This window comes from Syngnathus floridae, chromosome 10, assembly GCF_059516105.1.
Source record: "Syngnathus floridae isolate MCC-2025c chromosome 10, RoL_Sflo_1.0, whole genome shotgun sequence".
NCBI lineage: Eukaryota > Metazoa > Chordata > Actinopteri > Syngnathiformes > Syngnathidae > Syngnathus > Syngnathus floridae.
In genome coordinates this window covers 837,321-853,494 of record NC_142422.1, presented here as the reverse complement: position 1 = coordinate 853,494, position 16,174 = coordinate 837,321, and the positions used below count along the sequence as shown (strand labels likewise).

General features: G+C 47.1%; 1 protein-coding gene and 1 long non-coding RNA gene across 2 annotated transcripts; one reads left to right on the top strand and one right to left on the bottom strand.

Moving 5' to 3' along the window:
• Positions 1–138: 138 nt before the first annotated feature.
• Positions 139–1,934, top strand: utp11 (UTP11 small subunit processome component). Its single transcript, XM_088387098.1, has 8 exons — positions 139–330; positions 546–607; positions 686–788; positions 864–989; positions 1,155–1,248; positions 1,311–1,441; positions 1,532–1,642; positions 1,773–1,934. Exons 1-8 carry the CDS (start codon positions 271–273, stop codon positions 1,854–1,856), a joined length of 771 nt encoding a protein of 256 aa, XP_088243224.1. The 5' UTR covers positions 139–270; the 3' UTR covers positions 1,857–1,934.
• LOC148391539 (uncharacterized) lies at positions 1,315–15,819 on the bottom strand. The gene is made up of 4 exons (XR_015860858.1): positions 15,706–15,819; positions 6,251–6,331; positions 2,353–2,467; positions 1,315–1,461 (listed from the first exon to the last, which is right to left on the bottom strand). It is a non-coding gene; the product is annotated as an uncharacterized LOC148391539 (long non-coding RNA).
• Between the last annotated feature and the right edge of the window lie 355 nt (positions 15,820–16,174).

Here is a 16,174-nt window from a genome sequence, read left to right as displayed (position 1 = left end):
TGCAGAAACTTTTAGTTTAAAAAATATATACGATATTATTTACCGCATTTCACTCATGATTAGACGGTCTTGGGACCCGTTTCTTTTTTCTTTTCTTTTCTCTTTTCTCGTGTCGAATCAGCGGAAGAGAAATGAGGGAACCGGAAATCACGTGTTCCTCCTTACAGGGAAACAACATGGAGTAGAGCTCACGCTTGGATTTATACAAGTCTAAAATTGTCCATTTAAAAGGGTTTATCTTGTACTAGCAGCTATTTGGAACACTTTAACATGTCGTCGTTCAGGAAAGCGCTGAAATCCCGACAGAGAAACCACCATGAAAGATCTCAGGTGAGCTTTTCGGAGGAGTTTGGGCTTGCTGCTAGCCGACCAAGCTAGCCCGACCTACCTCAAATTTGGTAAACAACACACCATTATGATTTTTTGGAATTTCACTATCGAAATCTAACTCGCGAGGGACATCATATCAATCCCATCCAAGAGCACAGTAAGGGTTCTTTCACACGCATCCAAATCGACACAATTAACGTGATTTCTTTCATCAGCCTGAATCTAGGAAGCACTTGGGCTTCCTGGAGAAGAAGAAAGACTACAAAAAACGTGCAGAGTAAGTTCAGTGGAATCCGTACACGTTTGAAACAATAAACCCTCAATGATCTTCATTTGTCGTGTTGGTTTCTATTAGTGACTACCACAAGAAACAAAACACACTCCTCGCCCTTCGCAAGAAGGCTCTGGAGAAGAACCCGGATGAGTTCTACTACCACATGATCAACTCGCAGCTGAAGGTAACTTGCCAACATTGGTCCTCTTACCATTAGTATATCCCGTTTGGTTGAGTTCATCATGTGCGCCCTTGACAGGATGGAGCCCACGTGTCCAAAAAGGGGAAAACAGGACCGGAGTCTGAGATGACGGAGGAGCAGAAGAAAGTGATGAGGACGCAAGACATAAATTACGTCGAGATGAAGAGGGTGGCAGAAGCGAGGGTAAGTTTCAACACGACATACAGTACGATGGCTGATGATAACCATCCAACAGGAACTTCAAGTTACTGGGAAAGCCGCTGAAACAAACCATAAGATGACAACTTTTTGAACTACAATTCTACCAATCTGTAGGCCGGTAACCTTTTTCTAAAATGTATTTTTCAGAAAATTGAAAGGCTGAAAGGAAGTCTCCATCTTTTGGATGCAGCCAGCAAACAGAAAAACAAGCACACCTTTTTTGTGGATTCCAAAAAAGAAGGTAAACGTAACAAGGAATGTTCTATACGTCCAGGACTGTTGAGTCTGAATTGAAACTTACAGTGCAGTCGTTCGACCTGGCCGACCACCTGAACACCGTCCCCGAGCTGGTGGATCGAGTGTACAACAGGCCCACGGTAGACACGCTGAGCAACAAAAGCATCCAGGGAGCTGTGACGCTTGGTAGTCAAAAGGTTTCAGATGTTCTTCATTCCTTTAAAAAAAAAAAAAAAAAATCCTCCCGTGTTACCGCGCCTTTATGTTCTTCCTCTCGTGCGTTGCAGAGGCTGGCCGAGCAACGCAAGCGTGAGTACAAGCTTCTTTCTCAACGGATTGACCGAGTGAAGGAGTTGTCTGTCATCAGCCAGAAGCTTCAGACGCGCAAGGACCTCCAGGTCATGACTCAGCAGATCATGTGCACAAATCTGCCATTCATTCAGATGTTTTTTTTTTACATCCATGTAAATACTGTGCAGTAGTGAAAAGCGATTATGGTGAAGTGAACATTTTTCATGTTTCCTACAGGATAAATACAAGAAGATCAAAGTTAAGAAAGAGACGCCAAACGCTCCGGCCATCTACAAATTTGAGACCAAGAGGAAACGCTGACTTGCCACTCAGTTGACCAATATATTTTTTTGACCAACTCATTTTCTTTTTGAATAAATTAAATACTAATCATTGAAATGACTCACCTGTGATTGGTTAATAAATGTTAGGAATTACATATGAAGGGGGGGGGGAAAGGTAGAGGGCAATGTTGTAGCCGTAAGTTGTATTTTGTAACAGTAGATGGCGTCATTGAGCTGCGAGACAATGACGCCTCAAGTTGAACGCAGAATGGACACTCATTAGGTACACCTGCATTCTCCATCATGCTATGCAAGGTAACTAAATATTAGAATCCACTTTCAATAAGATATAATTGTAAACCACTATAATAATGATATTAATAAAAAAAAACCATTATCTTCTGAAGGCAGATTATTGATTGGTCTCTTCTTTTAAATCTCAAGAGTGCTGGAGTACCTGAGCCACTGTCTTTACATTTTTGATGGCTGTAAAATAATGAATTCATCCTGAGGTGCATGTGTCGAGCGTCTACCTGCTACATGGCCTTCGACCAGCGTGAGCTGAAGTCCAGCAGCAGATCGCGGCAGGTGATTGATCGCCACGGTGGCAGCGGCTTCATAAACGTGGCCGATCCATCAAAGTCTCCTCTGCAAGGGAAAGGAGAGCGAGAGAGAGAGAGTCAGAAATGTCAGAAGAGCAAGAAGGGAAGCAGAGGCCTCCGTCCAAAAAATGATCAGGTGAGCCTGTATGCTTAGAAGGGAAAGAGTTACTTTGGTGACTTCGTTTCCATGACTCTAGCAACAAAATTGATAAGTCATGTTGGGCAATAAGTTATTAAAAAATACAAAATAATATAGTACATATATTTTTTCAGTAATATTTTTTAAAAAAAATAAACGTGGCCCCCTCCAAAAATATTTCCAACTCTGTTAGCCAACCTCCAGTGAGGTGATACTGAAGGAATGCATGTACGTCTATATCTTTAAAATCAGAAAGTCGCCCATTGCTACCACGGCGTCCCAGCAAAGAGTCCCATGGCTAGAGAGGGGAGGGGGGGGGGGGGGGGGGATACTACAATGAAAGGACAGCCTGAGCAGAAACAGTGGCGTGTCTGTGCGGGGAGAGATAGCGAGGGTCCGGAACTACGCACACAGTGTTTTGACCTCCACCCCCTCGGCTTACGGAGGCAGGGCCCGAGGGTCTCCACGCACGCACGCTCTCTCGGGGCAGTGACGTGAGGAAAAGACGTGTTGCATTCTTCTTCTGTGCTTGTGACAACATCAATCATTTGCAATTCATGAGAAAAGTTCACAACTGAAATATAAATCCCATCGGAGCAGCAGAAGTCTGTTTTTCTTTTTTTTTTCATGGGCCACTTGTTGCCGGGCAGATTTGATAGGATTTAAGACAGGCCAATGCCAGTCGTTTGATTGTTGTTATGGCCCATGTTAACAATGTTGCTAACTCACATTTTCTGCCGCCGCTTTTGTCTCCTCCTCATTCATTTGTCGGCTCTCGGCCGGCAGGGCAGGTCAATGATGGTTAAGCGCAATTAATTGAGTACCAGGATGAAGAAGAGGGGCTGGGCCGGGCCGTGTGGGGTTCGAGTGTGGATTTTGGGGAGGGGGTTAGAATCCTGCAGGCTCCTTTAAAGTTGACGCTGGGTGTCACGGGGCCTTTTGAAGTAATGGATAGAGAGAGAGGAGCTACACAAGCGGAAGAGGAGGGGGACGAGTACCGTGCCAGGGGGAAGACACCACAAGCAAAAAATCTTGACAGGAGCCAGTGACGTGTGTTATTTTTTTTTCAGGACCGTTTGAATGCATCGCGTGCGTGTGTGTGTGTGTGTGTGTTTAACGCAACGTCTGCCAAGGTTGGGGTTCACCAAACCGTCTTATAAAAGAAAAAAAACGGGGTGCTAATGAGCCCTGGCTGGCGACAAGTACTCCAATTGATTAAATTTGCATGGGAGCCTAAATCATGACGGGGGCCCTCGCTACTCCACCCCCCGCCCTTCCTTGCCGCTACACCTCCACATCAGGGGGTAACTCTCTGCAGGGGCAAGGGGCAGCAGCAGGGGTGTGGAAAGTGTATGTGTGTGTGTGTGTCTGTGTGCGTGTGTGTACGTGTGTGTGTATAGCGCACCCATCTGCCCCGCTATTACTGTCAGGCCATCATTCAGGAAGATGCCAAGCGCGTGCCTTGGGGAGGTGTTCATTAGGTTTTAACTAGCGGATGCGTCCTTGTCTCGCAGCCTCCTTGTGTCATTGTCTCGCTTTGATTGTGTGTGTGTGTGTGTGTGGGGGGGGCAACACATGGGTCCAAGAGCTGCAGTGTTAAGTGTATCCATGTTTATGATGGATACAGAGAAGCAATTGCATTGTGTTATTATCTATTTTTATTGTTTTGGACTGCTTTCATTTGATTTGATTTCTCCTTGGCCTTTCTCAGCTTTGTTGGTCAGCCTCATGTTGCCACGGAAACAGCATTGTGGGCGTGACTAACCCATGTTTTTCTTTTTTCCATTTATTTACTGCTTAGCAAGCAAGTGACAGGACCATGAGAATCCAAATGCAAAGTTGTTTCAGTCAATTTCAATTGTTGAAAGAAACGCTGTCCGTGGTGCTGATGTCATTGCTGAGATCTTCTGTTTTTTTTCACGTGCGTAAGACTAGATGGGTGGTGGTGAGGGGTCGGCATTTTCTGTACGGTGCACGCGTGGTTATCTCGGGTGATTGCGGTAATCATACGAGGGTGGGAATGCGGGAGGGGGCGGGGGTTAATCAGGATTTGTTCGTTAGTGGCCTGATGAGGGCCGCTGATTGTAATGTGATGCTGACGACCGGAGAGACAAACTGCCAAGAGAATCATTAGTGGTTTTTTTGGGTTGGTGTTGCCGGGCCTCTTTGGGAACACCACGACGAGAATGTAAACAAACAAGCACTCGTCCGCGCCAAGTTGTCATTGCGGTGGACACAACCAAGCCGGGTAATCGGAATGGCTTGTGGGCGCTTCCCAAAAAAAAAAAAAAAAAGGGAGGAGGGGGAGGTAAATGTGACCCCATGGTTTATCGTCTCATCTTGAGAGGGTTGCACCCCCCCCCATTTTTTCCTTTTTTGCAAAGGGAGGAACAGAAAAAGAGGGGGGGATGCCATGGAGACCATTATGGCTGGCTCATCAGCCAAGTCCCTACAAGGGCTGATACAAATTAATTAACCTAATTAGATGCTGTGATTGCGGGTGTGATTATAGGGGCTGGAAGGGGTGGGAGGGGTGGGGCTTGTTTTTTTTTTTTTGCTGGCAGCCAACGCCGGGGCCATGATGATGATGATGTTGATGATGAGCCGTGAGGTGTGGGAGAGGAGCCAAGATGCTGCGCATGGCTAATGAGGAAGCGCTACCTAGCTGAAAACATTCCCTCCCTTCATCCCTCCTCTGTTTCATTGTCTTAAACTTTGCGGGACGGTTAAACCATTTTAGTTAGTGGTGCTAATACATAGCCACCTAGCATCCTGACAAAAACACGGCCAACGAGAAAAAAAGCAGAGTATAAACACTGCCACTCTAGAAAAGCAATATTCAAATCTCCATCTATTTGTATTGGAAACACAACAAAGGCATCCTTCAGGCCCGAGCCAAACGCATATTCTTTTTTTTTCTCTTCTTGCCATCATCAGCAAGTCTGCCGCTCCTAATGAGTTTGAGGAGCGACTCAAAGCGGTGTGTGCAATTGGTCAATACAGCAAAGTCAGAGCGAGAGCAAAGTTGCTCACAAGTGCACTTTGAGGCGACGTGTTGCCCTTCCCCTCGCCTAAAGGATGCCCCCCCCCCCCCACACACACACCTGACCTTCCTCATATGCCTTTTGCAACGAAATGGATACATACGTTTACATTACATGCTTTTTATCCAGTGGGAAAGGTTAACTACAAGCAAAATGGGCAAACGTTACATCAAATTCAATTACTGCGGGGATGAGACGGAATTATGTAAAAAGGAAATTCTAACACTCATTGTGCAGAGAGGGGAAAAAACGGCTCCTTCATTGGCAAAGTGATGCTAAAGCAAAATTAAAGCCGAAAGCAGACATGAAAGGACGGTTGCACCCGTTTTTTATGCTAAATCCTTGAAATGATCTTGAACATTTTAGGCCATGCTCAGGCCACAATTAATCGTCAACAGATAACATTTCCACCAATAAAGGTTGGTCAAAGCAGTAACACTGGAATTGGACCAAAATGGCAGCTTGAAACCAAAATGGTTGACATCCTGTGAAGACAATTTCCTGCATCCTTATTGTTTACAACGTGACATCGGCAAAAACAAAAACCATTAGCGGCAAAAAGACAATTCAACCAAAACTATTTTTCTTGCCTTAGCCTCAGAAGCTAATGCAAGTAACTGCTAGCTAATCCCGCAGGTCTGTTTACCTTTTAGCTTTCATAGCGCTTTGGCCTCCACGTCCAAATGGTCCTTTGGCTTTCAAAGTGGGGACTCCAGCTGCCAAGACACTGTTGAAGAAAATGAGGGTTGGGATGGTTATTATGTTAATTAGCCCCACTGTTTTGTAACAGCGGGCCCAAGTGCTCACACACACACGTTTTCAGAAACAGGCAGATAATTAAAAGATTGACTTGCTTGCTTAATTTCACACTTGGCAGGCACTCCAGTGAGTGACCCAAGTATTTGTGTACACACACATTCAAAAGTCAATTCCCCATAATATGTCCCCTTTAATGTTAATGTTAGATCGCATTTGATAGTGTAGCTAATGTTGGGGCCAAAGCGATTAGTCAGGCCTTTTGAGACGTTGCTGTCTCCTGACTCTGGTTATCTCGCCGCACTGATAAGCGCGAGAGGCCTGTCAGAGGAACAAACGGTAAATACTTAAAACCACTTAAGGATTCTCTCCTCTTTTTTTCGCAGTCACACTTTAATTAACACGGCAGATATCCTTGCAATGAGCCAATGCTATCTGGAGGTGAGGGGGGGTGCAGGGGGAAGCGGGGGGGTCTCGGACCAGTTTTGAGTGTGAAAATCCATGCGCACTCTCGGTGAAAGTGTTGTTTGCGTGCTCTCCAGCTAAACAGCTGTAGCCCGCGCCGCCATCAGATATTTATAAGCGGCTCATGAATATGGATGGACGGCGAGATGGGACTGATGTTTGTCCTCTAAGAGCGGATGAAAGGGGAACCAAGGCGCTCCCTTTTCCCCGGCCGGGGGTACGGGAGAGACTTGGTGAGGCTAGTGAGACTTGGGAAATATGAACGGGGTGCAGGGTACAAGATGGCGTCAGACAGATGGTGGGTGGGCTTTAATGACGTGCCATTTGCGTGCCGTTTACTCTTGCGGATGTTGACATTAAAACCTTGTAAGTGTTAGCGTAGTTGGCGTTGTCGTCTCGAGGACCGCAATGGTGATACCTGCCGACGGTTCTTTTATAATAAGCTACAACGATACTCAGATGACATCCTAAACATGATTTGGGACCGGAAAGAGAAGCCTGAAAACCTGTACAGAAGCCACAAAGGAACAATCTAGAACCGTTCTTCTACGTAGCGACAGCCGCTAATCCAGCGCGCTGCCTCGGCAACAGAAGACAAATCTTCTTCATTGTGGCAGTGAATTGCAAATGTCCTTGAGCGTAATGCCGCCAAATGTTTGGTCAGGTAGAACATGGCTGGCCTAAGTGACCACGGTAGAGGTCAGCGCACCGAGCTTGAACTGCGATGAACCTCTCCGTGCTCATCACCGAGTCATCTATCAAGCGCTAATATGCGGGCGCTAAGCAACCTGTCCGTGCATTAAAAGTCGCCCATTACCATAATGGGCTGCTTTTTAATACGGCTAATCGGCCGCTGCGACCTTGCCCCGTTGCTGGCCAGGTAAAAGGACCCAGACGAACGCCGGAATGGACATATTTAGAGGCTAAAGGACCATTAGGGACTTTCGGCGCTTTCCGGGCTCTCGTCGTAGTTACGCATCGTAAAAGGGAGATGGGCAAATGGGTGCGTGACTACACACAAGAAGAGAAAATTGGAATCAAAGAGGATTCAAATGTTGGAAGACGTCAGCGTGGGTGCTATGTGGTACTGGCTGGGGGCAGAATGCGAATAATTTGCCTCCGCAAAACTGGAGCGGTTAACATTTTGCTTTTTGTCCGAGCCTTTGTAATTGTGGACAAATGATCCCAGGAGTGGGACAATAATGTTTTTATGGGACTCTAAATGTTGAGCTCACCAGGGTCATCGTGGGAGTGTAACGTCCAACACGTGGCCCAGCTTGAACTCCGTCCGGCCCATCCGGAGGGGGCTGGAGGAGGACTGGGTAGAAAGCGAGGACTCGCCACCCTCAGGGTCACGTCGACAAGTGCTCACTTTGTTCTCGTGGGAGACAACGGCCACTCAGAACACAAAGTACCTTAATGGGCAAACAAGAGCCCGGCTGGCTCTTGTCAACTGGAGAGATAATATTGCCCTGATGCCAATCCGTGCCTGGGTTGCCCACGTCTTGGCAGCCACTGAATAAGGCCTTCCGGCTTTGGGCAACAAGCCTTCCTTTGTCTCTCACTGGATGTTGATGTGGATCAGAATGGACAGATTTTAGGATTAAAAGACTTTAGTTGGTGTCAAGAGACGGGACCGGACAGGATTTGGCCCAAGTCACGAATGAAGATTCAAATACCGACAAGGACAAGAATTGTTTGGAGCAATCGTCAAGTTTTTCCAATTGATGATTAGAGATGTCACCGTTCAGATTTTGGCTGGCAAACCAGTGACGATTTCCTCAAGTTACTTGGTGCAAATAAATGAAGAAATAAATAGATAAGTAAGTAAGTAAATAAATGAATACTTTTTTACTCGTTCCATAGGCGCAATGGCAATAATTTGTCCTTTTTTGATAACTACCGATGTTGGGCGGACGGACTTTGGTGAACCTTCTCCACCTGCACCCATGTGGTGAACTTGATAGCCAGCTGCTGCTCATACTGACGGATATCTTTCAGGCACACGTGCAATCCATCTCAGCTTCCGTCTGTCGCTTGTCAGTGAGCATCAGTCATCTCCGTGCATCCGATATGACGCTGACACAAGCGAGAGATGACAACATCCGCCGCCGCCGCCGCGTTGCTTCAACTGATCCTTCTCAAGACAAAACGACGAGAGGCAGCCTCATCTTATCTTGTCTTCTGACTGTCCGGCACAAAGTTCGACAAGGGCTGCTCTCGGATATCCAGTATCGTATTTTTTTTATCGGAGAGTGAGTGCGCCAACTACGCGGTCATTTCAGCATCACACCTGAAAAATAATGAAGCATATCCTCATCATCGTGATTCTACCACAGTTCATTCACTGATAGCGTCTGGCACAATGGCTCCACAAAGGAGGGTAAAGGTCACCGTGGGCCACCCACGTCACTGCGGTGCAAACAAGCCGGCGTGGAATGCCAACGGGGTCGCTCCGCTGCAAAACCTCGGGGGCTCGTCACCCGACCGTTGTGACACACCCGAGCGGGTTTAGCTATGCGCCGCCCCCGCCGGCCAATCCGCAGTATCAAAGGACCCCCCCAATCAATCCCATTCACGCCAAGCCACACATGGGCGTACGCACACAACGGCCATCTCTGATGCCCTTCTGATTCGCCGCTGTGGCATTTCGCAGCAGAACTTTCGCCTGTGTGTGTGTGTGTGTGTGCGTGCGTGCGTACGCTTGCGCAGCAGGGTGGGGGTGTGCGAAGGGTCGGATGGGTGACAAACGCCGCGGTGCAGATGTCCTCTCGGCTTCATGAATGGCGACTGTTGTGATGGTCATGGGGAAATGCGCTGGAGGCCTGGCCTACGCACTTCACTCCATATGAATGGATGGAATTCAACGGCGTCAACAATGTGGCCCCTCTACTATGCTTTCACTCCCAAATGTTCATTTTCAGCTTTTTTTATCTTCCTCTATAAATTAGCTGGTTAATCGCATATTTCCACAAGTTCCTAAAAAACGGTTCACTGGCACTTTGAATGTCTCGACTGGGCGCACCCCTGCACATGTTAAAAATACTTCAACTACTAATAGTATTGCTGCATAATGCAATACTGAAAATACTTGTCCAGTGGTCTTTTCCAAACTTTTAAAATCACGCACCCCATTCAAGACCCTGACAGAATCGGCGCACCCCCGTTTCCCCTAAACACCCTTAAAAAAGTCAAAGCAAAAAATAATAATACTACAAATAAATGCTATTGCAATACTGTGTGTAGTCTTTGCACAAATCCTTCCGGAGAAGACTCGGCGCACCCCCTTCACCTCCCTCAGATCCTAAAAAAAGGAACTCAACTAGTCCTGTGGAGCTCATGGCCATTCATGACCTTGTTTATCAGCCTCTTCGGCTGCTCTTTCACACCACTGGGCGTAAGCGGAGAGCTTTGCTGGCTAAACATCCAAAGGCGAGTAGGAGCTGCAAGCATCACAGTTATTGTTGCCACTTTAATGCCATCAACACATCCATATGAAATCAAGCTGAGAGGGCGACGGGACAATAGCAACCATTGTGGTGCTCGGATCAGAAGGCCAAACAAAGGACCCCCCCCCCCTTCCTCCTCTTCCTGGTGCTTCCTGGTAGAGGACGGACGGACGGACGGACGGCCAGCGACGTGATTGGTCCCTGCTGGGGACTACCTGGCATTTGTCACGCTCGTATTGGTTTTAGGAGCCATGTGTTGATGGCGCTGGCATTTTTGTGAATGATGATGCCTGATGGATGCTGATGAGGGTCCAATGGAAGGAAGGAGAAGAGGTGATGGGACATTTTGGAGTGACTGCAAAGGTGTTGCACGTTGCGTGTGTGTGTGTGTGTGGAGGGTGTGTGCGTGAGTGGGCAAACGTCGATGGCCGTGTCAGGGGTGAGTGATAACTGTGGTCCTTTCAGTACTGCGAAGTGGGATGTGATGGATGGATGGTCAGCACGCTGGGCACCCGTTCCCCAGCCTTCCCCATGTCTCTCATTAGGCCAAATGCCTACGATAAAGAATCTAAATTATACATTGTCTTTTATTTTATTTCTTTTTTTTCACATTTATTCATTAGCTGATTTAATACAATCAAACTCATTTGAATATGTTAAAAGAAAACATCTCTCCATTTATCTTCTATACTTATAATGAAAGAATATACTAGGGATTTATTTAGGGGGAAAATATGTCACTGGGGAATAACAGACCAAATAAATAAATAAATAAATAAATAAGATAAGCGCACATTAGTTTTGTGACGAATGCACTCCAGAGCCATTAGCATCATGTGACCCTGGAAGGTACATTTGCATCAGAGTGCCTTCAAATGCCAGTAGCAAAACAATGGCAGCCACATGAACATGCTGCACTCCAAGAAGGGACGCTGCACCTGACACAGCTTTTCTTCTTGATGGGCCCTGACTTTTCATGGCCACTCTTTTCATGGCTTCCCTGGCGTTTGAAGGCTTTGCGGGCTCAGCGGTCGGCTGCTCCAGGCCCCGGCACGGCTACAGAGAGGCGGGCCTGCTGAGGAACACCCCAGAGAGCGAGCGGCGAGCGCAACCTGCCTGCTGTCTTTTCTCAGTCTTCAAACACGCCGAGGGAAACAACAAAGCTAATGCGAGCGGGCGCAGAGACCTTTGCGGCACGCCGCATGGCTAATTGAGCTCATATCGGATACCGGCGCTGTCCATCCATCCGTCCATCCGTCCGCCGACTCTGCGTATTACACCGTACGTTGATAAAGTGACCTTCGGGGGCATCTCTGGCTTGTGTCCCTTTCTATCCACACCTCATAAATGAGCAGAAGGCTGTTTTGTCACTGGCAAAGTGAAGGCCCCGGGGCCAGCATTTAATTGCTTTGGCCCCGGCGCGCTCCAAAAGAGGTGCCACACCAATTAATCCCCTTAGTACAGCGCCACGTCCTCGTCCCCCTGGCAGAGGCGTCCCGCAGGGCCGTTGACAACCATGGCTACCCCCCCCCCTCCCTTCCTCACAACACCTTTCATGTGCATATGCGAGAACCCTCGTTACGTAGCGCCGTCAATTATATATAGACCCGAAGTTGAACTATTCACTTTAAAAAAACGATAAATATAAAGAATAGAAGGAACGCCAGCCATATTGTAATCAAATGTGGTACTCCAAATGTCTGTTTCATCCTTCATTAAAGGCTACAGAGAGGAAAAAGCAGCCTTTGCTGTACTCATGGAGATGACTCAGACATCCTTGCTGAGGTGCATTTTCAAAGTCTGAAGGGCATCATTACCTTTTTTGCGTCAGCTACCGGAAAAGTAAAAAGGGGGGACTGGAGCAATGGATTGTTTTTTTTATGGCAAGGATTCACAATTAGAACGTTGTGACTGGATTCACAATTAGACGACCAAAAAAAACCAAAAAACCGTGAAGATTTGAGAAATCTTCTGAAATGATATCTGGGATGGATGGTTGGCCCATTTTAAGGCCAGCAGAAGAAGACGAAGACACCTTGAGTCAACAAACAAGCTCAGTGGCGCTGCAGGCATGCAGTCTACAAAAGCGACAAAGATTTAAGTAATGAGCGGAGCCCAATTAAAAAGAGCCTTTCTCCTCCCCCTTCCTCCCTGGCCCTCCTCTTTTCATCATCCCGGCTGAACGTCCTTCCGTCTGCTCTCCTCCAGCGCCTTGTTATTGATCACCTTTAACCCGCGTGTCAAAACTAGCATTTAGGCTCATCCCTGGGGCTGAGCGTGTGTCGATGGCACCCTGCCCCATAAATCATTAGCGGGAGGGGCGGGCCTGACTTTCACACACACACACGGAGGCCGACCCCGCGCCCCGCAGGGTCGAAGGTCGTCGACGCTCTCACGGATTAACGCCCAGACAACCCCCCGCTTAGCCTCTCGCCCTGCGTCCAACCCGCTTCTATTCCCTCGTGGGCCCCGCCGGTGGGACCTTTTTGATTTTTAAATAAGACAAAAGGTCGATTTCCTCTGTTCTAGTACGAGACTGTCGGTCGTCTCTTCGTCAAATTGAAAAGCGATGAGCGGCGCCGCTTCCATTGGCTGCCAAACAAGTCGGCGGCGTTCTCTCCCACAACGGCGCAAGCATCCCTTTCTTCCTGAACCCGTCTAGGAAAACCCCAAGAGAAAGAAAATATTATAAATAGAGCCCAATGTGTTTTGTGCCTTAAGGGCCACCGTAGCTGCCATGGCATCCATTGGTCCAAGGCCACATGACAAGTCACTGTCCCACAACTTTCAGTTGCTATGTTGGTTGCCAACTCGGCCTCCCTCAAGAAGAAGAAGAGCTTCAACGCTCGTCTGAGACGCTCCGTATTTCCGCACAGCGAGCTGATTAGGCCCGAGACTGTCTCTAATCACAATGCCGCTCATCTGTGTAACCTCCTAATTACACTCTGTCCTCCATTTTGTGCCGCCTTAACTTCTGTCTTCTCCTCATTCATCTCTTCTGCTTTAGAACAATTTAACTGAGCCAAAATGTGTATTTGCTTGATTACGCGTCAAGAAAACAACAAAGTGGTCCTGGCAATTAATCTATACAGAGCACAATGAGACGCAAGCCCATCTTTCCAATGAATTTGCTCTTTTTGAATCTCCGTGCGAGGTGAGGCGAGGCGAGGCGAGGCCCCTCCGAAGGCAACGCGCGACACGCTCAATGCTGCAAGGCCTCTCGTCTTGTATTATTTCTTTTCTCTCTCGCTCCACAACCTTGTTATTGAAGACGAGAAGGAGCTTTTTGCCTTATAGCTGACAAAAGCCTAGCTGGAATGAGAAAGAAGAGAAAAGGGGATGGCGGGGGAGTGCAACCTTTAGCACGGGGGTCCGCCATGTTCTTTTCCACGCACCAATTAACTCTGCAACCTTGCGCTGGCAAGTCCAAAACGCTTTGTCAGCTGCGCCGTGTGCTTGTCTTTAAAGGTTCAAATACTGCTGCCGCTAATCACAAAGCAATTTACGACTAAATGCTAGTACGGAATACAAAACGCCATCCATAAGCTCAGAAAAAATAGCATCAATGTTATGGAAGTTATCATTCTTATTTGAAGGCAAATGGTACAGCAAAACAATATAACAATTCTCACCAGCATATATTCTTTATCCTCTGCAAAAAAATCCAATATTACAGTTTACGCAATCAATTAGTTGTGAAACTCTTCATCGTTAACGTAAGAAGGTTCGCTACCGTCCCCCTGGTGGACAAGGTATGCGCCCCGGATAACGTTGGAAAATGCCAACTAAAACATGAAGGCTCCTACTTTCTTATTTGAGGAAAAAAAAAACAGCTCGGCAACCACAGGCGGTCAAGGCTCTTCCCGAACTGCGGCTAATTCCCCGCACTAAAGCGTCCCTCCCGTAAAAGTTAAACTGTGCGTAGCTGCCGGGGAGGCAAGCCGCCCAGATAGAACTGTTAGTCACTTTTGACAGACACCTGAGGCGGTATAAAATGTCCCTCAAAGCCGTGGAAGAGGCAGACGGGAGCGCCTCTCTTCTTCAAACGGCAAAGAGCAATTTTGTGAAGATGCACTTGTGTGTATCTGCACTCTTACAGGAGGCCCGAGCACATGAAGGAGAGAGAAAGGTGGGGTAGGCCCACATGGCTACAAGGCCCGCTATCATAAATAACACAAGAGCGCTCGGGTCTCCATTCTCCCCGTCTCCTCCGGTTCACCGTTTCATATGGTAACGAGGTGTTTCTCCGTGTGGCCGCATTGTTGCCCGGCTTTTCAAGTGGCTCCGAGGAGAGAACCTTGAGGTAGGGGAAGAGAGGGAATTTTTGATGAAAAAAGAAAAAAAAAAACGCCATTATTCTATTTTTTTTTTTTTCTAGAAGTCTCCATTTCACCCCCCTTACCTGCCTCACAGTGGGATTCGAGTATTTATTACATAAACGGTAAAAAGGAGAACTGAGGGAGGAGAAGACGGAGGGATCTTTCACCTCTTTTCAGGTGAGATCACATCAGTCGTGTTCCGGAAGTGACCCATTTCATGAACGCTTCAAGCAGGGATTGGCAAACGACTAAACTGAGTGGACTCGTGGCAAAAAATCTCTGGAAAAATCTAAAACATAAAAAAATATTGAGGGGGTGTGTGACAAATAAACAGTAGCAATATGCAAATATGCAAGTGCCAAACAGCAAACACGCAGGGGTCGAAATATACTTTTAAATTGTAATGTCACCATTCATCACTAGATGGCAGACATCTTAGTTGCATCTACACTATCATAAATTGTTTTCGTCATTTCCTTTAAGGAAAATTGATTTAAAATCAGAAATCAGATGCTTTTAGTGGCCTGTGTAATTATTCTCCCCCAACTCTAACAAAAAAAACCAACCAATTAAATGATGAAACTCATACAGTACGCCTTCACAAAATCTGACTATGGAAGGCCTTTGACACAGGGACGATTTGGAATCCCGAGAATCCCAAGCAGGTAGCGGCGCGCCCCATTATTCTCCATATTTCCATAATTGCCGGCATTGTGGTGTCATTAATAGGAGGCAATGGCGCGTAACGCGCTTAATGTTATTTATCTGTCGGCGGATAGCTGGATGCTGCTAATCCTCGTTCATTTGCTGTGGATCAATGCAAATCCGCCAGTGTGAGTGAAATAGCGCCCCCCCTCCCCACCTCAACTCCCCCTTCTGCACAGCCAATGATTCCTCATGTATTTTCCCACCATTAACCAGTCATAATCCCTGCTAATCATCACTAATCCACATCTCTGCATCTGCAACGTCGTGTGAGAGATGACGATGCTTTCCCTTGGCCCAAGGTGGCGCTCATGAGCGACTGTCGAGATGCTCACGAGGTGTGAGGGTGTGTGTGTGTGTGTGGGGGGGGGGGGGGGGGGGGGGGACAGATGGGTGATGAGTTGTACCTTCAGTGGATAATAGCGGCTGTTCCGTACGTCCATCCAAACACATGACTCGTTGTGGTGACCTTCCCTCCTGACGGAACAAGTTAAAAGGTTGCCACAGCATACAGCAGACCTAAAAAAAAAAAATCAAACAATATTTTTAGTTTGATATTGTGGTTTTCCCACACACAACTCAAATCAGGCAACTGCCATATTTTTGTCCAATTGTGAACATTTCTCAGGAAACTAAGCAGTGTTAAATATTTGGGCCTAATTTATATATCGAACTTTTGTCCATGTAAATTTCATGTGTACTAACTATAATGAATACGTGCAGCGTTTGTCTTCCAAACTATAGTGTTGAGTTGTAAGTGCGCAGTAGCACTGTCTGACCAGCAGGGGTCGTATGTGGTTCACTCTTGTGACGTTGGCCTGCTGCTGCTCCCTGCTGAAGTTTCGACCACTTCAGCGTCCTCAAACACACGCACTC